General features: G+C 32.6%; 3 protein-coding genes across 11 annotated transcripts; 2 read left to right on the top strand and 1 right to left on the bottom strand.

Annotated features, from left to right (window-relative positions):
• Positions 1 to 4,673: 4,673 nt before the first annotated feature.
• On the top strand, positions 4,674 to 9,695 carry LOC105789179 (uncharacterized). 9 transcript variants are annotated; one of them, XR_008193780.1, is made up of 19 exons: positions 4,674 to 5,175; positions 5,432 to 5,578; positions 5,675 to 5,767; positions 5,853 to 5,930; positions 6,184 to 6,334; positions 6,578 to 6,686; positions 7,066 to 7,116; positions 7,211 to 7,308; positions 7,398 to 7,473; positions 7,552 to 7,614; positions 7,750 to 7,836; positions 7,925 to 7,983; positions 8,205 to 8,259; positions 8,360 to 8,425; positions 8,520 to 8,582; positions 8,756 to 8,803; positions 8,921 to 8,965; positions 9,062 to 9,168; positions 9,246 to 9,695. XR_008193780.1 is itself a non-coding variant. In XM_052627668.1 (18 exons), exons 1-18 carry the CDS (start codon positions 5,010 to 5,012, stop codon positions 9,055 to 9,057), a joined length of 1,476 nt encoding a protein of 491 aa, XP_052483628.1. In that variant the 5' UTR covers positions 4,674 to 5,009; the 3' UTR covers positions 9,058 to 9,695. The 9 variants fall into 9 exon arrangements, 4 of the variants coding, with proteins under 4 accessions (XP_052483628.1, XP_052483629.1, XP_052483626.1 ...); XR_008193781.1 differs by having other exon boundaries at positions 8,756 to 8,833; positions 8,954 to 8,965; XR_008193778.1 differs by having other exon boundaries at positions 8,756 to 8,833.
• An 8,898-nt stretch (positions 9,696 to 18,593) lies between these two features.
• On the bottom strand, positions 18,594 to 19,924 carry LOC105789176 (probable sugar phosphate/phosphate translocator At1g12500). Its single transcript, XM_012616440.2, has one exon. It carries the CDS (start codon positions 19,860 to 19,862, stop codon positions 18,795 to 18,797), a length of 1,068 nt encoding a protein of 355 aa, XP_012471894.1. The 5' UTR covers positions 19,863 to 19,924; the 3' UTR covers positions 18,594 to 18,794.
• Positions 19,925 to 20,980: 1,056 nt separating this feature from the next.
• Positions 20,981 to 22,934, top strand: LOC105789177 (glyoxylate/hydroxypyruvate reductase HPR3-like). The gene is made up of 2 exons (XM_012616441.2): positions 20,981 to 21,517; positions 22,302 to 22,934. Exons 1-2 carry the CDS (start codon positions 21,044 to 21,046, stop codon positions 22,824 to 22,826), a joined length of 999 nt encoding a protein of 332 aa, XP_012471895.1. The 5' UTR covers positions 20,981 to 21,043; the 3' UTR covers positions 22,827 to 22,934.
• Positions 22,935 to 24,679: the final 1,745 nt, after the last annotated feature.

Below are 24,679 nucleotides of genomic sequence, written 5' to 3'. Positions count from 1 at the left end.
AATTTTGAATTTTAAAATCACGACCAAACTAACAAAACAGATAAATATCGAAGGCTATATATTTTTAGAATTAAGATCCAATTGACATAATATATAAACGTTGAAGATTAAATTTATTATCATACAAATTCTTTTGACAAAATCATGTCATCCTTCCGTTAACCATTTAATCATAAGATGATTAACACACACGTAATCTCAAATAAATGAATAGGATGGAAAAATGAAACTTATGTATAGTTAAATGACGAATAATGGAACTCTTATACTAGGAGTTGGGTTGCAATTTTTCCTTTTATTAATGGGTAAATTAATTTGTATATGTTAAATTAAATAGTAAACTTATCTTTTTGTTAAAATTTTCACCCATTTTTTCGTTTAAAAATACCCTTATACGTTAATATGAGATACACGTAACACATTATATATACCTATTCGATTGTTGATCAATTAATTTATAAAAGATAAAAAGGGGAGAGAGAGGGGGAAGAAATGGTCAAAGGTTGGTTGCTGTTGCAGGAAAGTAAAACATGAGCTTGTTGTCACATATGGGGGTGGGGGGAAATGTTGAGTAAAAGGAATCCAATGCGAGAGACAAGTCGAGCACAGCATTCAATGTTGTTTAAATTATAGATAGTACTCTACTCTACTTGTTGACAATCAATGACCAACATTTATTTTATTTTAGACACTAAAACAGGAACACAAACAAAACCCTTCTGAATTTATTATTTCAACCACTAAAAGCAACTTCATAATCAATGGCCTTTTCATCACACATTTAAGTGATGTTGTAGTCTTTTAGCTAAGTGTGGAAGCCATGGATTTCGTGATTCTTGGACTTTATTGCATGGGGTTTCACTGTTTCTCAACTTCTTTCCCTTTTACTTCCAATATTTTGAAATTTATATATGCAGTATTAAACAACAGAGTATCAAACAACAGAGTATCCAATGTTTCTAATTAAATTTTTATGGTAGACTTCGTTTTATGTTTTTGGATGAGGTTGGAAGGCGTCTTCATCATACTCGTACTAGTCTTGCAGATTACATGGTTAAGTGTGCAAATCTTAGTTTTATAAATTTATGTGTATTTGATGAACCGCTATTATCTATTCAAAGTTTGTTATTAGCTGATTCTAATAGCCCTTCATAGGCTTAAGTGTTATTTGATGTAATTGCAATTTGCTGTTATTTTCTACCAAAAAAATTTTAAGTATTTAGGTGCCTATTGCATGAATAACTTAGATACAATGTATTAAAAAAAAAGAAATATTATCGATGAGGTTCTGATATAGTTGGCAAAGGCGGAGGCTTTGAGTCTTGAATACTCAAGTTTGAGATTCATCTGGTGTAATTGTATGTGTGGATGTTCGAGTCTCATCGTGTGCGGTGGTTACTCAGGCACGTATTAACTTAAAAAAATCTGTTGAAACTCTTTTTTTTTTTTAATATTTTTATTAATTTATTTAATCGAATTGCACGAACCGACAGAGCTGGTGACCTGGTCGATTCGATCATCGATCCAATTTCAAAAAGCTTGGTTGGCACCATGTTTATACTTTGTTTGCACCATACTAGTAATACTTAAAAAAAAACAAACAAACAAAGAAATGACGATTGGGTCTCAGCTCAATTGGCACAGTTGTTATTATAATAATAAGGATATGAGTTCGAGTGCATTTTACCTCCAATTTAAATGTTGATGAGGAGTTAAGAATATAAATAAATATTATATAAAATAAATAAATAAATACACATGTTTTTAATTTCATCCGCATGCTCTAAATGTGCTTCACATCAAACATAAATTGATGAAAAAAATATTAATATGATATTGATATTTTAAACATTTAATTAAAATATTTTAAAATTAAGAAATCAATTTAAGATAGCATACGGAAAAAAAAACCCTTAAGAAAATAAAAAAAATTAATTAATCTCTTATATTAAATTCGCACCCAATTAACCCCTGTCGTTAATTAAATTAATCAATTAAGCCTCTCTGTTAACGGTTTCTGTCATTGACCACATTGACCACATTGACCGTTAAAATAAATTGACGGGCCAAACAAATGGCTACACGTGGTAGCTTCTGGTTTATTCTAATATTTTTCATAAAAATGATATAATAAATAAAAAAGAAAGAAATTGATATAAACTTATAAAAATTATTAAAGAAATAAAATATTATAAAAATTCTAATAAATTATAAAAATTTATAAAATTAATAAAATATATTTAAATATTTAAAATGTTATAAAACATATTAAAATTCTATAAAAAATCATAAAAAAATGTAACAACTATTAAAAGTATTAAAATCGATATAAACTAATAAAAATTATAAAAAATCATAAAATATTGAACCGAACCAGATCAGTCTATTGGACCAATTAGATCGAAATTAATAAGGGTATCCGGGGAGAAAGCCATTAGACCAGTTGACTTGGAAATTGGTCGATTGAACCAGATTTTTTGATTTTTAAATGTTTTATTTAATAGAATTGGACAGATCAGTCGAACTAGCAAATCGGTGGCTTGACCAGTTCAGCCACTGATTTGGTTCTGAAAACTTTGGTTAGAATATTTCATTATAACATATGCTAATTAGGGGTAAGTATTCGATCGAGTGGAGTCGAATCAAGTAAAAAAATTCGAGTTGGTCGAGTTGACGAATCATATTTTAGCAACTGAACTCAATTTGAAATTTTTTTCGAATCGAGTGAAAAAATTTCGAGTTAAGTTGAGTCGAGTTAACGAATCATATTATTTATACTCAATGTTGCGTTTACATGGACCGATTATTTGACTAGTAGACGAAGTACAAAATTTTTTAATTACATAAACAATATAATTGTTTTACCTTTTAACTTAATGAGTAAATATTTATTAAAACAATGAAATTTTACCTTTTAACTTAATAGTTTTGATTTTTAACTTTAGAAAAGGTAAACATTTATCAAAACGACGTAGTTTTACCTTTTATTATTCGGATTTTCGGATAACTCGAATTATGTAATTCATAATCGAGTTAAACCAAAAAACTTAATTTTTTATTTTAGTTTATCCGAATAACTTGATTAACTCAAATAACTCGAACTATTTAATTCAAAATTTAAATTTTTTATCGAGTTTTTTGAATCGAATCGGATTTTGCTCACCCCTAATGCTAATAGTTGGATAACGAAATTGTGGTTTGATAAAAATATTTAAAAAATAAAAAATCGGTTCAACCGCTCGTTTTCTAGGTTAACTAGTCTAATGGCTTTCCCTGAATCGATACCCTTGCCAATTTCGGCCTAACATGTCCAACCAACTGATCCGATCTAGTATACAATTTATAAGTTTATATCAATTTTAATGTTTTAAATATTTTTTTATAATTTTTTCAAATTTTTATTATCTTTTATGAATTCTAATATATTTTTAATTTTAAATATTTTAAATAAGCTTTATTAATTTTATACAATTTTTAAAATTTATTAGACTTTTTATTTTGTTAAAATTTATAAATTTATAGCAATTTTAATATTTTTAATATATATATATTTTAATAATTTTTATGAAAAAATATTGGATTAAATAAAAATTGTCTCGTGTCACCATTTAATTGGTTTATTAATTTATTTCAATGATCAATATGATTAATAATGAAAATTATAAAACAAAGAGGCTTAATTAATTATTTTAATTAATGATAAAATTTAATTAAGTAAAAATTTAATAAAAAACATTAATTGATTTTTTTTCTTTTTAGAGATATAAGCTTCTAAAATAAAAATAATAGATTCAACAATGAATTAACTGTATTTTTCCTAAAGTATAATCGCAATATTCGATGTAATGTCAAGTCTTAAACAGATGATGAAAACTCAAAGCTTAAAGATATTTACAATCAGATCAATAAGATTTTGTGTTATCCACCTATCCTTTTTTGCCCTTTCCCATCTTTCGGCCCCCACTTTTCCCACCCTTCCCTTTTTCCTCCCTAACTAATAAAACCGTTAGGGGCATTATCGCAATTATAATCCAATCTCAGTGGCAATTCCAACTCGCGCCGAAATTTCAGAATCCCCTTATGACATTATCTCGCCGCCCGAAACACCGTGCTCGAACCCCAATATCATTGTCCTCACTTTACAGACATAACAAATTCTCGAAAAAAATTCACCTCTATTTACTCGCTTACCCTCACCATTGACTACCCGCCACCGTAACATCCCATTATCGGAATTTCTCTAAACTATCAAGGTTACTTTCGTCAATCTGTTGTCAATTAGACAAGTTAAAACAAATAAAATTTTATAAAATTTTAAAATTAAATAATAAAAATATAAATTTATCAAATAATTTAATGATATTAGATATAATTTACCTTAAAATTTAAATCAATGATAAAATCAATTAAATTTTTTAAAAAATTCTAATTAATTTCAGATATAAATTTTGTGTATAATTTATTTTAATTTTAAAGGTATAATTTTAAATAAAATTATTAAAGGTTTGAATATTTAAATTATTTTAGGGACAAATCTATCAACATGATTAATTTATCGAATTTAGATAACTAAATTTTAGTGTTTTTTATTTTATTTTATTTTGGAGTATTTTTTGCCGATGGCCCATAAATTCAAATTTTTTGATAGTTACAGCAACCTTGAATGCTATAAAACAAAAACAAAAACAAAAACAAAAACGAGCATACCTCACGGTCGTCAGTCCTGGAGTTCTTCACTGCAGTAGCTTGTACCTTACGCTATGGATGTGTTGTCCTTTGCTTCCTTTCTCGAGTTAAAATTTATTTTGCTTTGAATGCCACGGTGAAGCTGTCGTCATCGCCGTTGTGGATCATCCTCGCCGTTTCCGATATTTATAGGCTCTCTAAGGGGAAATCGGTTTCAAATTAACGGTGAAAATGGCGGCAGAGTGTAGTTCTCGGTGGTTCAAGTGAAGTTAGAGCGGCATTGTAGAGAAGAGACCGGGAGTGAGCTTTGGAAGGAGAGAGAGATGGAAGAGGAGATGGAGATAGAACCAGTGTTCGAGGTGAGTGAGGTTGATCTGGATTACGAGTTTGATGCGGCTCAGTTCTTCGATTTCACGCGTGAGGAGTCGCCGTCGGAGGCTAGCGACGCCGAGCGTTGGTTCGAATCGGCACCGAGTTATCCTCCTTCTCGTACGTTCCTTTTACTAATACTATTTGCGTAAAGCAGTTTTGGTTGTCATCTTCTTGTTTGATTGAATAATTATGAACTTTAGAGATTATTTTACCCTTTTTCGAGTTATTATCAAGGATTGCCTTTTCCTTTTCTATTTCGAAATTTTGGAATCGTTACTTAATAAAAAAGTATACTTTTTTTTTCTGGTATTTCTTCTTCCTTTGATTTATCTTGCTAAATATATTTCTAATTCCTAATTTGTGCGTGTTGTAGCTTTTGTGACGAAGTTAGTCTTAGGAGAGGGGAGTCTCCTGGAAAATGTGACTACACCTGTAAAATGCAAAGAAGTGGATGATATTGGCAGATTACGAGAAGATGATTCAGAATTGGAATTTTCATCTATGGATGCCAGTAAGAGAGGTAAAATTTAGCTATGCTTAGCTACTTACATATGGTGCTTTTATTTCTTTCAACTTGCCTTCTATGTAAATTTTAAGAGCAACTGCTATAACTTAGTTAATATTGAAGAGCCGTGGAGCTTGTTTCCGCAATTAAGAGATCCTTTGAGGCGCGCTTGTGCTTCTACTGGCAATTTTATGAAGCATGAGGGTTAGTTTTCTTCGGAAAGTTTGAAAACTGTGATGAACTGATAGGATCTTTTTTGTTCCCTTTTTAAATTTTTTTTGCTATGAAGGATCTAATGGAGGGATCTTCACCAGTATACAGAAAGTTTTACTAAAGGTTCTGAATCGACCGTTTCAATTAACTACAGGTAATCTGCACGCTTATGCGAAGTGTTTTTTAGGTCTTTATTTTTTCCGTGTCTCTGTCTCCAGTGACATCGCTTTCTTATTGTTGTTATTTTTGGCTTCTCTCAAGTATGTTTGGTTAAACACAATAGTTTGACGTGTGTTTACTTTCCAGATGTCTAGCCATTTATTTGATTAAATTTAGTCAGCTTACATTCGTGTTGTGCTCATTTCTCTCTCTCTCTCTCTCTGTCTCTCTCTCTCTCTCTCCCTCAGGCTTGACAACCAGCAATAATATACCCGATGATAAGCCAAAGGCTGAATCTAATGTCACAAAACTGTTTATGCCAAGGAGCTCCACCCTTATGAAACCTACTGCAAGTCGGTTAGCCAAACAAAATTGCCCCCCTCAAGTTGCTTCAACGAGGTAATTTGTGAGAATGCTCTATTAACTTCCTTTCCTATTCTAGTCTCCTAGTGTTTTTGAAGTGTCACAGAGGATCTTATTTCTCACAAATGTTTACTTTTGGTTTCAACGGTCCTAAGTTCTTATTCCTTGCGATGCAAAAGCATTCTGGTTTCAATAAGAGGAATAATATATCTTTTGGAGACCCTATGTTAAAATCTTTCAGATACGACCCTTATATATATATATATTTCTTTTTTGTAGATTTAAGAAGTTACAGGTGCCAAACAGTGACAGAAGCTTAGTTCACTCTTCTGGCGTTGGTAGTCAAGCTGCCAAGAGGCAGAAGCTAGAGGGAGGTCTCACACATAAGGTACATCAGCTTGAAAAGTTTCCTGTGCTCCCACCTTGTTTGTTCATACTCTGGAGGATTTCTGATGGCAGCTGTTTTTATTGGACATGCTGGGTTTTCTGAGCGCCATAGAAAAGTGAATTCAGTAATGGTGAAAGAACCTTTTCTTTTAGTGTTCATAAACTGGAAACTGATAACTACACGAGTGCATGTTATCACAAGGAGATCTTGCATAGATCAGTTCCCCCAGTCACCCTCTGTCTTCACTTTTCCTTCTGCACATTAGATTTGAGACTTAAGTATTCTAGATTTATCAGTAATTTCTATTTATTAGTGGTTGAGTCGTATTTTGTATCAACTAAGCTTCTGGTTTGGGCTCAACTTTTATTCCTCGTGTCAGGTTAATGAGGTGAAGCAGCAAACTACCTTTGTCCACAAGGTGCCTAAAAAGGTACATCCTTATTATTTCATGATATTTTAAAATGCTTTGGATCATATTCTGTCTTGCATCTAAACTCTCTGAGCTTTTCTTTGTGCTTATACAGGATGTAACTGCAGATAGAAACACTATCAATATCAAGCCAAAACTTACCATTCCAAGGGAACCTGCACTTCGAACAGCCCACAGGGCTCAAAGAGTACTGTTAGTTTCTGGTCTTTATTACTTCTATGTTAGATTTTGATATAAAGTATTGTCAATGAGCTGCTGGTATAATGATGTTCTCATTTCAGGCCTAAGAATGGTACAAAACAAGAGCATGTTTCATCTGCCATGCATAAATTCAAAGCACGCCCATTGAATAGAAAAGTTGGTACTTGTGACAAAGCGGACTTCCTCTAAAGTCGGTTATTTTGTACTTCTCACAAATGTGTAAATAATGTGCAGATTCTCGAGGCTCCTTCATTGCCTCTTCCAAAGAAGAGTGTTCCAAAATTACCAGAGTTTCAAGTAAGGACTGTACTTTCTTGTTTGTTCCTGGATTAAGGGCATTTGACAAAGTATCATGACAAGCTATAAGTTTCATCAAAATAAGGTTTCGTGCAGTCCATATTTAACACTGATTCTTGTCGTGTTGCTTCTCAGGAGTTTCACCTAAAGACATCAGAAAGGGCTGTGCAACTGCCATCATCTGTATCATCCTCTTCGTTTCAAACAAATGATTATGATAAGGTTACCCATGGATATCTTTCTGTATCATCTTACCTGGATCTTATTGTAAACCCACTTTGTTATTCATGTAAAACTTATGTTGTTTCAGGGGTTTGTGAAACCTTGTACTAATTCAACTAATCGCAATGGAACTAGAGAAGTCAGAAGGTAAATGTTTTACATTTTAACTATTGGAGAATGTTGTGACTGATTTATATCTGGACAATGTGCTTTGGGCAGAATATGTAGGTATATCTATTGAAGTGTGTATTTATTATTGGCTAATTCTGTATATGGGCACCTTGGTGCGTATTAGTATTAACCTGAGAAATAATTACTTTGGATTATTTTCCTGCATTGCTTTGACCGAGTGCCATGGATGCCACTAGGTTGGATTCCTGTGACACAAATTACAACATCAAAGCTCACCTTTTGAATAAGAAGGTAGAACAAACGACAAATTAAATCACTGAATTGTTTGCTTCCTTGAGCAAGTAGGTACCAATGATTCTTATCTAACGACTATCTAATTCCTGGTTTGCAGATATTTTCCGGTAAAGGAGATCTTGGTGTTTCCAAAAACATAAAAAAGGAAACCACAGCGCCAATGGTACAGGATGGAAGATCTTTAGTCTCTTCATTACAAATTGATTGTTAGCTGAATTGTTTGATATGAATATTGTACTTTGTCTGCCAATTATTAGGAATATAAAATCCGTGGAGAAAGGAGGGTTCCGCAAAATCCACCCATAGAACTTTTTAGTAAGGTAAATTTTAACATGTTTCAGCTATGCTATCACACATCTTCCTCTTCATATTTCCAACTAGCATTATATGGCATCTTAATAATGCATTTCAAGTGTTTCATGTTTTTAGGTCATTGCTTGCGTGAAATATTTTTGTTAATGTTCTCTATTCTTCTGTCTATATTGTCTGTCAGCTGTCTCTTACATCTGAACTACAGCCAAGTAATGGATCTCAGATGAAGGTGCCTTGTCCTACTTTTATATCTACAAAGGTTCTCCTAGTATTTATAACTCTTTGAACTTGTTTTCTAATTAGCACTTTTAAGCGTGCTATTGATGTAATTATTCGTTGGTTCAAGGGCTTAAAAGAAAATAGATTGATTTCTTTCCAGCCAGAACACGAGGTTAGTTTTGTAAATCGAACACAAAGTAGATTGATAGAATAAATCCTGTTCTTAGTATTTTTTGTTTATAGGGCTTCCATTCTGCCTTTTAAGCAGATGATGATGCATTTGGCAAAAGAGAAACTACTTGTGTTTGGCTGAAGAAACATTCAGTTCGCTAGTGATGGTTGCATGACTGAAGTTGTTAATCAATCGAGCATCAGGTATGTTCGGGTCGTTAACTTTGTATCGTTTCATCTTTCGTTCGTGATCGTGAAATTTATACATGGAGATAATGCAGGAGCTTTGGCATCAGCTTTAAGTAAGATGGACGTCTAAGATTCTGCTATATATGAAATTTGTGCATAATTTTTTTCAACCCCCCCACTCCCCCACCACCAAAAAAAAAAAAAAGCTATCTTGCTCCGTATTCATAAGTCACAAGCACATAGTAGAGTAAAAACATTACACATTGTTCAGCCAAACAGGCCATCATACATCCTTCGACTTCAATTTTGCAGTTCTTTCCTTCAGAAACTTTCCCTCGGTGCTCTTTGCAAATTTGTACATTGTTTTATCTTATATCCTGTGTTGTAATGTTCAAGGTTCAAGCTCAGGCTAGGCGATTGAGCTTGAGCTTGAGCTTGGATTAGACTTGTCATTTGGGTGGGTTAAGTTAATTTCGATTTCAGAACTCTTGGGTCATTTTATAGTAACACAAATTAAAATAAAAATTTAAATAATTACATCATATTAATAATATTAAATATATTTTAATTTTTTACCATAATATTGTAACACTTAATTAATATATATAAGTAGCATGGGTGAAATAAATATAAATATTAGATGAACATATAATATTTAAATTATAATTTTTAAATTACACTTGTTTTTAAATTATACTTTGTTATTATATTATTTTTATTGTCCTCCGCAGATTTGTCTTTTCTTCTCCCTAGTTGAAATTTTAACATAATTTTAATAATTTATATTTTTAGAATTATTTTGCTAAGAAAAATTTAAAAATAAAAATAATATTTTAGTTATAGTTCAGAAACTAAATTAGTAATTAATCATTTAAATTAATGTTTTACCTCATCATTTAATATAATAGAGGAGTTAATTTGTAAGTTTTGAAATATGTAAGGATTAATTTATCTATTTTCTCAGTAGAGAAGTTGAAATGCAATTCGTCCCTAAGAGTTCTTGATATTTTCACCCAATTATTAAGAAACCGCTTTAATAATAAAATGACTGTAACTTATTATTTCTATTGTCATGTTGGTTATTAAAGTATTGTTTTGGTACAAATTTATTATTTAATTAACAAGATTCTACCATTGGTATATTTTTAATTTCATTCCCTACTTTATAAAAATTGACTTTAATTTGTGAGAATCAATAACTGAATTTTATAAAGTACGATAACTAATTTGTCATAAATTAGAGCAGAAGGACTAAATTCTCACAAATTAAAGTCAATCTTTATAAAGTAGGGGAATGAAATTAAAAAATATACCAATAGTAGAATCTTGTATTCCCATATGATAATTAAGTATAAACCAACAGAAATTTTCCAAAAAATTGTAGCAACAGGGTAAAGAGGGCTGTTGCGGATCTGACAAATGGTGTATAGTTGAAGCATTTGGCATTTGTTTTTTCTTACACGAATGGTGGATTAAAATGTCAAATTCTTCTATTTTTTAGATTGGTTAATTTTAATTTTTAAAATTTCAAAGCTGACCCAAACAGTAACACTTAAGTTTATTTGATTAAATTTTATTATTAATCTTGCATTGTATGTAAAGTTGTAGATTTAATTTATGTTCTCTTTAGTTTGATCATTCTTAGTCCTTATATTTTTCGAATTTCGATATTCCAGTTTTGATGTAAACAACCGTTAAATTCATTTTCTTTTTTGTGAGTTATATGTGAAAATAGCAAGTTAACATGTCATTTTGCTGCATAAGATTTTGAAAAATAGTAGAATTTAACTTCGCAAATTTAGCAATTACCATTTTGCCATATTGAAATTTCAAATTCAAAAAGTTCAAATTGTAACCTCGATTAAAATTAAGGTAAACTGCACTCAAGGTCACTAAATTATTAGTAATATTACATTTTGGTTACTCAACTTTGAGAATTTACAAAATAGTCACTTAACTATTCGAAAGTTTTCATTTAAGTCACCGGACTATCATTTCTATATGGCCTTTTTTGTTCACATTGGTTGCATCAATCGAAAGCTCCCCTTCCCTTTCTCTTTTATAGTTCAGTTTTTTGTTCATGAAACAGATTTTAATACCATTAATCTGCGAATCAAAATCCAAGTAATTTTTTTTTCCAAATCTTTAATGACTGTTAGATCAACTTGGATTTAATGTATGTTCTTCTACTCGCTGATAGGTATAGATCCACCAGACTGATAATCGAATCGTCACTATGAATGCCACTAGTCAAACATTAAAAAAAAGAAAGAAAACTTAATAATCTAGTGACTTAAAATGGAAACTTTTGAATAGTTGATGGGAGTCGAATCCACCAATATAAACCTACGCCTTAGTTTGCAAATTATGCAGTATAGGGAGTAGGGTCGATCCCTCAGAGACTGGTTTACTATAAATTGTCACTTGCTTGACCAGATTAATGTCGGGGCAGCTGTCGTGCCCAAGACGTTCGGGGAGATAAAAATTTGAAAACCTAAAATAAACAGAAAAATAACGTAAAAAGTAAAAGTTGAAAACAGAATAATAAAAACTGTGAAATAAATATTAAGAAAAATTAATTAGAATGAGCTCAGCTTTAGGCACGAATTTTCCTCGTCTTTGAACCGATCCTCGAAATTGGATGAACTTTTCTTTTCCAATAAGCTAGTTATAGCTACCAAGGACGCCTCGGACACCAACTCTTCCTTGTGTAAATTAGTTATGGAACGTCCAATAACTAACTCTTACCGATCGAACAACCACGAAACGTTCGTGATTTAGAACTCCGGCAGCTTTGCGTTCTGGAAGAGCCTAGCTCGAACCAATGCCCTCAACCGCGTGGGACATTTAAATTCGGTTACTACTTCCCTTGACGGAACCAAACAAAGACCTCCACTTGGCACGCCAATGTGTTCCTGAAAACCGATTAGAAACGTTCTATTCGAATTCCAACTATCGTCTAATCACACCAAATCAAACGACGTTTTTTGACTTAGTGTTGATCGACTTTATGGTGACAAAATCATACTCTTAATCCGGAGAAGTAATAAGTACTGGAATTTTAGGAGTTAAATTGCTCGGGTTCGTAACTCACGGGTTTTGACGAGGTTAATTTCGGCCTAAAGCTGAAAATGGGTTTAGTTGGCTAAGGTTTGGGACATGTTGGTATTTGAAAAATTAATTAAGGTAGATGGGTGAAAAGGTGGGTAATGTGATTGAGTATGGGGGTGGTTGAAAAAAAAGAATTTGAAAAAGGTGTTGTAAATGGAAAGTAGTAAAAGCTGGAAGTTTTTAGGAATTAAAAGTTAAAGAAACTAAAGACAATAAATAAATTTGTGAAAAGTTGAAAATAAAGGTGAAATGGATGGTAGGCTACTGGAACTAATGAAAATTGAAGGAAAGCAAGCTAAGAAATAACAAAGCCACGTGAGAAAGGAGAGAATTAAAAGACAAAAGCTAAAATATTTTTTGATTGATGAAATGATGAACAATACATGCTCTATTTATACTAGAGGATTTACTAATTTTGGAGCCAACTAGTCTAGAAAATTAAGGAAAAATAAAATATTCCATGACCAAAAATATCCCAAAATAATCTCCCCCACTAAATCAACAAAATTTTCAGCTAATTAAAATAGGAAAAATTCTACTTTGGCCCTCCTTCTTTGCTTCTTTCTTTAATTTGGCCCAATTGTTCCATTTTTCTTCTATTTAGCCCCCAAATTGCATTCCTGCACAAAATTCAATAAATATGGCAAAGTTAGTGGTGCATTCTCATAAATTAACCAATTTAATTACATAAAATATGTAATTTTAGCATTTAATCAAATCCCCCCTACTTAGCTTATGCTAGTCCTCGAGCATTTTGTATGTATCTGTAAAAGAAAATTTTTTTTCAAAATAGGACTTGATACTCATGGTTTGCACAATTCAACAATTCAATCCTAGCATATTAACAACTCAAATAACCTAGCCTAAGAAGTAAGTAAATATATTTCAGAATTTATGAGAGCTTGATAGACTTACCTTTCATTTTATTATTTTATTTATTTATTTTTGTACTTAGGACATTATCGAATTTTTTGACGCGAGACATGATGACAACCCAAGCACCATGTTCCGGTTACTCAATTCGGACGTCTCTAAGCGGGTTATTTCGCCCTACTCATAATAACTTGTTAGCGGAGTGAGTGCAAAGAAATTGGGTAGCCACACGAACCTTTTTACGCGAGATGTGATGACAACCCAAGCACCACGTTCCGGTTACTCAGCCCGATGCACAACCCCAATTGTTCACTCTTAACATTCGTATCAGAGGAGTATTATTCTTTTTTCTCTCTCTTTTTTTTTGAAAGCTAAAATAAAAACATATGATAAAAGGTAGGCAATCAAGAAAACTCATAATTTCCAAAAATTTCTTACCCACTAAGTCTAGGTTATTGAAGAGTTTCATGTGTAAAGAATTAAATAGCTAAATCGGTCAAACCATAAGTGTACCATCCCAATTAAAAGAAAAATTTACCTTTTACTAAAAACATGCAAAAATAGCGATGACAGATAAGCAAATTAGAACCAATTTAGGTTTCCCTCCCCCCCACTTATTTTACATTGTCCCAATGTAATTTAAAGAATAAAAGTAAAGATAATAAGTAGGAGAAAGAGAGAAAAAAAAAACTCCCCATGTATTTCAATGCCGTGGAGGTTGGTCTCGTAGGTAGAGTGGGCCTTAACTGAAATAAAAAGGAATTTGTGGGTTGACATGTGGAATTTAATTTTGTCTTGGAATGTTTTCCTGCAAAAATAAAAATGAAAATAAAATAAAATAGTAAAAATAAATAATAATAATAGGAAAATTAATTTTTTTTTCAAATTTATTAGCTAAGCTATAAACTCGAGAAATAAATTATTAAAAAACAGTATTATGAGATTTGGTAAAACAGTCGTGATAAATGCACCAAGTAAGTTCCCAGGAAAGAGAGGTGAGTCACAATGGACATACTTAAGTACCAAGTCTTTCCTTAGACAGAACTAATCCTTGACATGCATTTTCATTTTCCATTTTACCAAAAATTTTATTTGCATAAAGGAAAAGAAAATTTGGGTTGCCTCCCAACAGCGCTTTGTTTAACGTTGTTTAGCTCGACGACCTGTGTTATTCAAATTCTTTATCCGTTTGTAATAGACTGCAAGGCGGTTGCATGATCTTTGAGAAGTCTTTTATGAATCGTCTGTAAAATCCGTACACCGTGAAATCATTCATGAAGACTTTAATCATTTCCTCACCATAATCGGAGAATATGCACACCATGCATCTCTGGAAAGTGGCTGGAGCATTACAGAGTCCAAATGGCATTCGTCTATATGCAAACATTCCGGAAGGGCACGTGAAAGTTGTTTTGTCTTGATCCTCTGCCTCCCTCAATGTTTCGAGGATTTCTTTTTCCTCCTTCGCTTTCTTATCATTTGCGAGCCTCTCTGGAAAAGGGGGTGGCATCACGAATGGTTTTTGAATTTCTAATTCCGGTCTGACTTTTGGATCAGCGATCTGCTTTTCCCGTTCCTTGTCTTGCCCATGACTTTTGTCTGGAACTGTTTCCAGAATCTTTGCGCTACAAAGAGTTATTGCACTTACATTCTGCCTAGGATTCGGCTCTGTCTGGGAAGGTAATTTACCTTGAGATTCCAAACGATTAACCGCCATCGAGAGTTTACTAACTTGATTAGTTAACTCCTGAATTGATGCGTCTGTCCTCTGTTGGTACTTCGCAACATCGACGGCAAGTCTTTCCACAACAGCTTCTAGAGATGTGCTCGGCTTGGGTGGCGGTTGCGGAGGTCTTGGTTGGTATGATAGATTATATCGGGTGTTAGCTCCGTAATTCAAGTTGGGATAATCCTTCCACCCGGAATTGTAACTGTTAGAGAAAGGATCATAACGTCTTTGTGGAGGTCCTGGAAAACCTCCGACATCGTCAACATGTGCCGTTGAATTTTCGTTAAGGATTGGGCACAAATCTGTCGGATGTTCAGACGTAGTACATATCCCACACAGTTGGGTCCGATTCTTCTTTTCTGTAAGCATAGATTGAACAACATTAGTGAGCTTATCCAATTTTTCTTCTAATGATGAAACGTTTACCCCATTAACCCGTCTTGTGGGTTCTGTATTTGGCCGATACTGTTGAGAATTTGCTGCCATAGTGGATATCAGTTCTCTTGCCCTTTGAGGAGTCATATTGACAAGCGCCCCTCCACTAGCTGCGTCAATCATTTTCATCTCCATAGGGAGCAAACCCTCGTAGAAATACTGAAGAATTGATTGTTCGGTCAAACCGTGTTGAGGACAACTTGCACACAGTTTTTTGTATCGCTCCCAATAGTCGTAGAGAGATTCACTCACCATTTGTCGAATTCCCACTATGTCTCTCCTAAGTTCAGCTACTCGCGATGCTGGGAAAAATCTGTCAAGAAAAACACGAGATAAGTCATCCCACGTTGTAATAGAACCAGAGGGTAAGTAAAATAACCATTCTTTTGCTGTATCAACTAAAGAAAAAGGAAAGGCCCGAAGTTTAATTTCATCTTCGGTTACTCCCTGTGGTTTCATGCTTGAACAGACCATGTGGAATTCTCTCAAGTGGGTATGTGGATTCTCATTCTTCAAGCCTCGAAAAGTGGGCAAAAGATGGATCAGGCCTGACTTCAACTTGAATGGGGTTTCTCCGGTTGGATAGTTGATGCATAACAGTGTTTGCTCGTTGGGAGCAGCGGCTAGCTGTCGAATGGTTCGGTTCGCCATCCTTTCTGGTTCACCGAGGTTGTCTTCTACTCCTTTTGTTTCAGGAAGAGGTTTAGTCTCTGGTTCAACCACTTCGACTTGTTTTCCACGTTCAATTGCTGCTACACGTTTAAGAACTTCCGTCTCTTTACGTCGTGCTCGTGCTGATTTTTCGATCTCTGGGTCGTATTCGAGATCTCCGGATAAAGATCTGGTCATGAAGATGATTTAAACAATTATAAGTGTTGCCAGTCCCCGGCAACGGCGCCAAAACTGATGGGAGTCGAATCCACCAATATAAACCTACGCCTTAGTTTGCAAATTATGCAGTATAGGGAGTAGGGTCGATCCCTCAGAGACTGGTTTACTGTAAATTGTCACTTGCTTGACCAGATTAATGTCGGGGCAGCTGTCGTGCCCAAGACGTTCGGGGGGATAAAAATTTGAAAACCTGAAATAAACAGAAAAATAACGTAAAAAGTAAAAGTTGAAAACAGAATAATAAAAACTATGAAATAAATATTAAGAAAAATTAATTAGAATGAGCTCAGCTTTAGGCACGAATTTTCCTCGTCTTTGAACCGATCCTCGAAATTGGATGAACTCTTCTTTTCCAATAAGCTAGTTATAGCTACCAAGGACGCCTCAGACACCAACTCTTCCTTGTGTAAATTAGTTATGGAACGTCCAATAACTAACTCTTACCGATCGAACAACCACGAAACGTTCGTGATTTAAAACTCCGGCAGCTTTGCGTTCTAGAAGAGCCTAGCTCGAACCAATGCCCTCAACCGCGTGGGACATTTAAATCCAGTTACTACTTCCCTTGACGGAACCAAACAGCAGCCTCCACTTGGCACGCCAATGTGTTCACAGAAAATTGATTAGAAACGTTCTATTCAGAATTCCAACTATATGTCTAATCACACCAAATCAAACGACGTTTTTTTGACTTAGTGTTGATCTGACTTTATGAGCTGACAAAATCATACTCTTAATCCGGAGAAGTAATAAGTACTGGAATTTTAGGAGTTAAATGGCTCGGGTTCGTAACTCACGGGTTTTGACGAGGTTAATTTCGGCCTAAAGCTGAAAATGGGTTTAGTTGGCTAAGGTTTGGGACATGTTGGTATTTGAAAAATTAATTAAGGTAGATGGGTGAAAAGGTGGGTAATGTGATTGAGTATGGGGGTGGTTGAAAAAAAAGAATTTGAAAAAGGTGTTGTAAATGGAAAGTAGTAAAAGCTGGAAGTTTTTAGGAATTAAAAGTTAAAGAAACTAAAGACAATAAATAAATTTGTGAAAAGTTGAAAATAAAGGTGAAATGGATGGTAGGCTACTGGAACTAATGAAAATTGAAGGAAAGCAAGCTAAGAAATAACAAAGCCACGTGAGAAAGGAGAGAATTAAAAGACAAAAGCTAAAATATTTTTTGATTGATGAAATGATGAACAATACATGCTCTATTTATACTAGAGGATTTACTAATTTTGGAGCCAACTAGTCTAGAAAATCAAGGAAAAATAAAATATTCCATGACCAAAAATATCCCAAAATAATCTCCCCCACTAAATCAACAAAATTTTCAGCTAATTAAAATAGGAAAAATTCTACTTTGGCCCTCCTTCTTTGCTTCTTTCTTTAATTTGGCCCAATTGTTCTCTTTTTCTTCTATTTAGCCCCCAAATTGCATTCCTGCACAAAATTCAATAAATATGGCAAAGTTAGTGGTGCATTCTCATAAATTAACCAATTTAATTACATAAAATATGTAATTTTAGCATTTAATCAATAGTTTAATAATTTTGTAACTTTTTGAAGTTAAATGACCAAAACATAAAAGTACTAATAATTTAGTGACCTTTGAGTGTAGTTACCTTAAAAATTTTGATAGCAAGATGTCATGGACTGATTTGAATTATTGAACTTTTATATGACTTAGAAGGCAGGCCTTGTTTGTTTGAATTGCCAACACCAAAGCCTTTTGGAGCAATGTGTCGTTTTCAAGCAGAAACTATAAACAGGCATCTATTTCAACTTCCAAAATTTGATTCCATTTTCATTACTTCATTACAACAAACAAAATTGATATCATAGAATAATAATTCATAGTACAGTATTTCAACATCATACGCCACCAAAAAGTTGTATTTATTGATATTTCTATTATTAAATCCGTATATTATTAAAAAAATTCTATGGGACCAAATTTCAATAGCGTTAACCTCATTGTCTAAAAATATCATTTTCGATTAACAAAGTTAATATTTTGAAATATGAAATTTTTATTTAGAATTGAATTGAAAATAATCTTAAATGTTTTACGATTTAACTTTTTTAAAATATAAAGATTAAATTGATAACGGGTTAATTTTAGTTCAATCCTATAATAGAGGGCTTGACACATACTTTCACCATATAATAATAACATAAGAAACATGCCCTAAGGTTGTTTCATTGTCCATCAACTTGAATTGTAAGTTATCCCATTTTGTTTTCAACATCATATTTAATACATAAAATGACATTCCATGATGAGAAACACATGTGAACAAATTGAGCATTTATGATTGGAAAGGGAAAAAGAACACATTATAGATCATAAAGATGAACCTTGAAATGGTATTATATAAAAGAAGAAATTTCTATCAAGATCCTTTGCTTAAACACCTGAAAATGGCACCATGAATTTCATTCTCAAGTTGTTCCATCATGCAAAAGCATGTTGTTTTTTATTCTCTTAAGAATGATCATAAAAGAACAAGAAATATATGGTAAATGATTAAAAAGAAGAAAAGAGGGTTGCACCAGTGTTTGTGGCAACCAAAATGAATCCCCATCCTTTGTTTCTTTACCATATTGGTCAATATGTTGTGATCGTAGATCTCTTCTTTGCCTCACTGTAAAGCACAATTCCCATAATTGTAACAGCAAATCCAGTTACCCCCGTCATAGTCACCGGGTTCCTAAACACCATGACCGACACAAAAGCTGCTAATGCAGCTTTGGCATTGCCTAAAACCTGCAAAGTAAGGGCACTTGTATGCTTGGTAACTAAAAAATTGGTCAAATTCACCAAATAGGCTACCGTGGCATTCCCAATCAACAACAAAATGATGAATGAATCAGTCCTAGCTTTCTCAAGTGTGATCCTTGCAACATTCCCTTCGTTATAAAGACTAAATGGTAACAAAATCAATGCTGCCATAGGTGCTATATACAACAACAAGTTCATGGAATGTAGCTTCTCAGCTTCATTGGTTAATAATATACCTTGAACCACAGATTTCAAAGCACGACCAGCAGTTGAACCAATGCAAACCAAGAACCCAAACAGGTTAAACAAAGGCTCACTGTTTGTGGCTAAAACAATCCCAAAAACCACAGGCAAAAGTGCAAAGTAAACCTTAACTGATTCCTTCTTGCAAGTGATTATGAAAGCAAATATGGCGGTGAATAAAGGGGTGGTTGCACCAATAGCTTGGTTAAACGAGACAGGAATATACCTTAAAGAAGTATTCCCACAGACAACAGAGAAACAAAAGATGGCACATAATGCAAAGATCTTGAAGAACTGTTTCTTTGATAAAATGTGTTGCTTTGGGACTATTTCAAGGAAGTTTATGGCCATGTAACTGTATGAAGCACATGAGAGCATGTGAAGCATGGTGAGGAAGATTGGGTAACGGTAACCATAAAAGCTGAGGAGGTACTTGTTGAGCAAAAGGACACCAGTGTTGGACATGAACCATGAGGCGATGATGAGTGCTGTTAAAAGATTGGGAGTGGGATGGGATCCAAAGGTGTAGATGCCGTTTCTAACCTCAGCAGTTGGGATTGTCGGAATATCCAGAACATGATCGTCTGCGGTGGCCGCTGTGTCCAACCTTGGGTTGCTCATCCTCCTTGTCCATTTTTGAGCTTCCACCATTGGGTGTTTTGGGATTGCGATAAAGATAGCTTTAAGCTCAAAGACTAAAATTTTCTCTTTTGTTTTAGAGGGAAAGAAAAAGTGTTCTTTTTTCTTCTGTGGATGGTTACATATAAGTGTGATGGAGGTAAATTAAAAAGGCTAAAATATGTTTTAAGTAGTTTTACTTTTTCTATATTTAAAATTCAGTCTTCCTATTTCTATTTTTAAGAATTTCATCCTCAATTTTCATATTTAAAATTTCAAACTCAATTGTTAACTTCATTAGTGTTCAATAATATTAAGGGCCAGTTCTTCATTGCTTTTGAAAAGTATTTTTGAAAAGTGCTGTGGAAAAGTACTTTTGAGAAGTGCTTTTGAGAAGTACTTTTGAAAAATTTGAGTGTTTGGTATTGCTGTCAAAAGATGCTTTTGAGAAATAAAATGTTCATTTTAGATATGATATTATAAAGTAACAAATATGTATTTAAATAATGTTCAAATTAGTTAATATTATGATATTTTAGCAAAATTATAAAAAATAATTTATCATAACTTATTGTTAATATTTTAATATATATTGTTAATTTTAAATATTTCTAAGTAATTAATATTAATTATTTATTAAATTTAATTAGAATATATAAACTATATTTAAATATTTAAATATAATAATTAAATATTTCTAATTAGATATTGACACAATTGTATTATTTTAAAATTATTTTTATTTTTAATTAATGCTTTTAACATATTTGTATTATTTTATTTTAAAATGTATTTGAATATATAACTCATATTAGATATTAACATAACATAGAAAATATAAACCTAACAAATTAAAATATTACATATATTTAAATTAAAGTTTTAAAAGGGATAATATTTATATACTAAATATAAATATTAAAATTTTGGTAGAAAACAAAGGTTAAAAATATAAATAGAATCCAAAAGCACTTTTGGCAGATGGAGAAGTTAAAACCAAAAAGTATTTTTTTTTAAGTAGTAAATTTTTCTAAAATAATATCAGTTGTTTATTATTTTCCAGGAAAAAACACTTTTACATAAAAAAAAAAGAAGCTCATCTTTTATATATGCTTTTCATGAGCCGACAAAAATATAAGCCATGATTTAATGACAAAACTAAGCTGTTTTTATTATTATTTGGAGATAACACTGAATCCTCTCCTACCCCAACGATGGCGGACAAAGAACCACAACAACCTAAAGAGCTACCTATAGTCCTGGTTCATCGTCTACCGTCATACGAAATTCCTTTAGACCCTTCTTTCAGAGATCAGTTACGTTCTCAATTCCATATGCTAGACCCTCACGAATCGCCTGAACCATATGACTCCTTTCTTGCCCGTCATGCTCCCTTCATAAGAGTTCTCATGACTATCGGCTATTCTCCAATTTCCGCCGAGTTTCTCGAGCGACTGCCTGTTTTGGAGCTGATAGTGGCAACAAGTGCTGGCCTTAATCATATAGACCTCCCTGCTTGTTGGAGCCGAGGCATCGTTGTTACTAATGTTAGCTTAGCCTTCGCAGAGGATGTAGCGGATTGTGCTGTTGGGTTGTTGATCGATGTGCTGAGAAGAATCTCTGCTGCTGATAGATTTGTTCGTGGTCGGCTGTGGCCAGTTAAAGAAAACTACCCTCTTGGTTTTAAGGTAAACGTTTGTTGTCTTTATTATCAGTGGCTGAGGCTGAATATTTTTTTTAGGCGGGAATCAAATTTTATTATTTTAATAATATATATCTTAATATTTTTAAAGGGTTAAATTAAATTTTTATTATTCTAAAAAACAAAAATAAAATTTTATCATTATTAATTTAAAATTTTATAAATTATAATAGATCTAAATTAAAAATTTACCATTTTAGTTGCGGCTACTCCACTTACTTCTTTTTTATCTGGTTGTTGATTCCTTGAGTAGCAGAATTTAACATATAAGTGAAGGAATCCAGTTGATGAAATTTTGATGTTGTTGATTGACTTCAGATATTCAACAATATTTGCATAGACAACATAATTGGATTTATCAAATCTAAATAACACCAAGTTGTTTCTTGATCTTAAATGGGCAATTTTCTTTTTCCATTCTTTCTGGCAATGAACTTTTGGGGAAAATAGTGTCTGTGGCTGAGGTTTGGAATTTTTTTTGACCGGAATTAAATTGTATATTTTTATGATAGTAAAAAAAATAATTTTATTGTTTTAATAGTTTATATATTTATAATTTTTAAAAGATTAAATTAAAATTTTATCAATTTTAGGGGTCAAAGTGTAAATTTACCATAAATATTGCATACCATTCCAAAACAGCTGTTGGCTTGGCCTAACAATGGCAGAGTGCATTAAACATCAAAATATGTCATCGTTTTGCTTTTACAAGGCACTAGATCATCCCGTTTGGTCCTTACGAAAACACTGTTCTAAACTTGGAATTGCAGCTAGGTGATAAGCGAGTAGGGATTGTGGGCTTGGGAAGCATTGGTTCTGAAGTTGCAAAGAGGCTCTTAGCCTTTGGCTGCACCATTGCCTACACCTCAAGAAACAAGAAGCAATCTGTTTCATTTCCATTCTATGCTAATGTCCGGGACCTTGCTGCAAATAGTGATGTTCTCGTTCTTTGCTGTGCACTGACAAAGGAAACTTACCACATGATCAATAAGGATGTCATGGTAGCATTAGGGAAGGATGGAGTGATAATCAACGTCGGGCGTGGCTCGTTGATCAACGAGAAGGAATTAGTGCAGTGTTTGGTGTGGGGAGAAATGGGTGGTGCTGGTCTTGATGTGTATGAAAATGAGCCTAATGTCCCAAGGGAGCTATTTGGACTTGATAATGTCGTGTTGTCTCCACACTGCGCTGTCATGACTCCAGAATCCTTTGAAGCTTTGGACCAGCTGATTGTTGTCAACTTAAAAGCCTTCTTTTCCAATAAACCTTTGGTATCAGTAGTCTCAAATGAATGAACCATTCATTCTTTTGCTTTAATTAATGTAAAGCATTGACAAATGCTCAATGAAGAAAGGATAAAGATTTGGTTAAATAACTGAAATCCATACCTTGGTTACTGGAAATCAGGACGTTGGTATCTTTGTTGTTACTCGAAACTAAGATGTTGGTATCTTTCATTCATGTGGGGACTCTAGTAATAAAGTTTATAAATATATATAATTTGTCTACCATGACATTTTAAAAATATTATCAATCACGATATGTAGTGTGGTGGTTGCCAACTTCGTCCATTAATTATGTGATAAAAAATTTAGTCCTTAATCGAAGGAATATTACTAATGAAATTATTTCGATTAAATCGGATGGTTAACCGAATTAATTGAATTTTTACTTATTTATTCTTTTGTTAAAAATAAATTTAAGATACTGAAAAAATCGATTACAATGTTTTTTAATTCAAAAAGAAGACAAAAACAACAAATAACACAATATTAACACAATAACAAGAATAAACTAAAATCATAATAAGGAATTAACACTGCATTAAAAACATAGCTAGTGTCCACTCCACATTCTTAAAGAGAGAGAGAGTTTAAAGGGTAAAATTAAAAGAAGATCATCATCAAGAGTATTTTGTTCGATGATTATTTTGTAGCTTTTGAAGTTGAGTGATCAAAATATAAATTTACTAATAGTTTAGTGACTTTGGGTGTAGTTTACCCTATATTTTTTGGAATAAGTATCAAAATTTATACATGAACTGTGGTCCAATGTGTAATTTGATACATAAATTTGATTTGGTGCAATTATACAAATGAAACTTGAATTATGATTCATATTTATACATGATCAATTTTGATTTGATCCAATTGTAGACATTTAAAGAAACGGATACGTACATTTATTTTCATATCAAATTAATGTAATTGTTTGTGTATGCAATATATCAACGTAAAGCGGTGCTAATTCGATAATGTGTTAATGATTTGTCAAAATTGAATCAAATCAAAACTTCATTTACAAAATCAAAGTTTATGTATAATATTGCACATTAGATCAAAATTTACTTATAATTTTAGTATTTATCCTTCTTATTAACTATTAACTAATTACTAGTCTAACACTAGTCCTATTTTCATTTTGCAGTGAAGAGTTTATAATTTTGTACTTAATTTTGTCTTCATCATAAATTTAACCATTTTTTTCATCGTGGGTGGTAAATTAAGGTTACTAAATATCATGGCAAATTATTTTAAAAAAGTGAATATATTTTTCATTGAACATAATTTTTTTAATTCCATTCATGTAGTGACACCGTAAAGAAATCATGGCCTATTGTTAAAAAAAAAACTCATGATTTATTAATAAAGTTTTTTAAAGTGTACAAAGTATAAATAGTTACTTTTGTATGTTTCATGTTACTTTTGTGTGTTTTCCTCCTTATTCATTTCTTTTAATGTAGTTTTTCTATTTTTTTCATTTGTTAAAACTAGTCTGCAAGTTCACAATCACTCGAAAAAATTAAATTGTTTTAAAAAAAATAAAAGTATAAGGACTAGTTTTAACAAATAGAAAACATAGAAAAACTACGTTAAAAGAAATGAAGAAGGGAGGAAAACAGAGGGAGAAGCAGAAAAGAATGAAAAATAAAAGGCATAATTACAAAAAAAGCCCTTAACGTTTAAGAACTTTTAATTTTGTGCCATTGACCTTTTTTTTGTTGACCCTCTCAACATTATGATTTTTTCAAAAAATTAGCCCAATTTTAACAATAAGAGTGAGTTGACCGTCAGTCGAGCACCAATCAATAAAATAAGCCAATGTGGCGTGCCACATAAGCACAATGGCATCATCTTCTCTCTCTCTC

Source organism: Gossypium raimondii, chromosome 2 (assembly GCF_025698545.1).
Source record: "Gossypium raimondii isolate GPD5lz chromosome 2, ASM2569854v1, whole genome shotgun sequence".
Classification (NCBI taxonomy): Eukaryota; Viridiplantae; Streptophyta; class Magnoliopsida; order Malvales; family Malvaceae; genus Gossypium; species Gossypium raimondii.
This window is presented reverse-complemented; position numbering and strand designations above follow the sequence as displayed.

Bases quoted from the DNA above. Each gene is read 5' to 3' on its own strand.
- LOC105789179 (XM_052627666.1), top strand. From the start codon at position 5,010: ATGGAAGAGGAGATGGAGATAGAACCAGTGTTCGAGGTGAGTGAGGTT. The intron at 6,335-6,577 runs GTAATTTGTGAG...TCTTTTTTGTAG, and splicing joins CCTCAAGTTGCTTCAACGAG to ATTTAAGAAGTTACAGGTGC. The intron at 7,474-7,551 runs GTTGGTACTTGT...AATAATGTGCAG, and splicing joins CACGCCCATTGAATAGAAAA to ATTCTCGAGGCTCCTTCATT.
- LOC105789176 (XM_012616440.2), bottom strand. From the start codon at position 19,862: ATGGTGGAAGCTCAAAAATGGACAAGGAGGATGAGCAACCCAAGGTTG.
- LOC105789177 (XM_012616441.2), top strand. From the start codon at position 21,044: ATGGCGGACAAAGAACCACAACAACCTAAAGAGCTACCTATAGTCCTG. The intron at 21,518-22,301 runs GTAAACGTTTGT...TTGGAATTGCAG, and splicing joins ACTACCCTCTTGGTTTTAAG to CTAGGTGATAAGCGAGTAGG.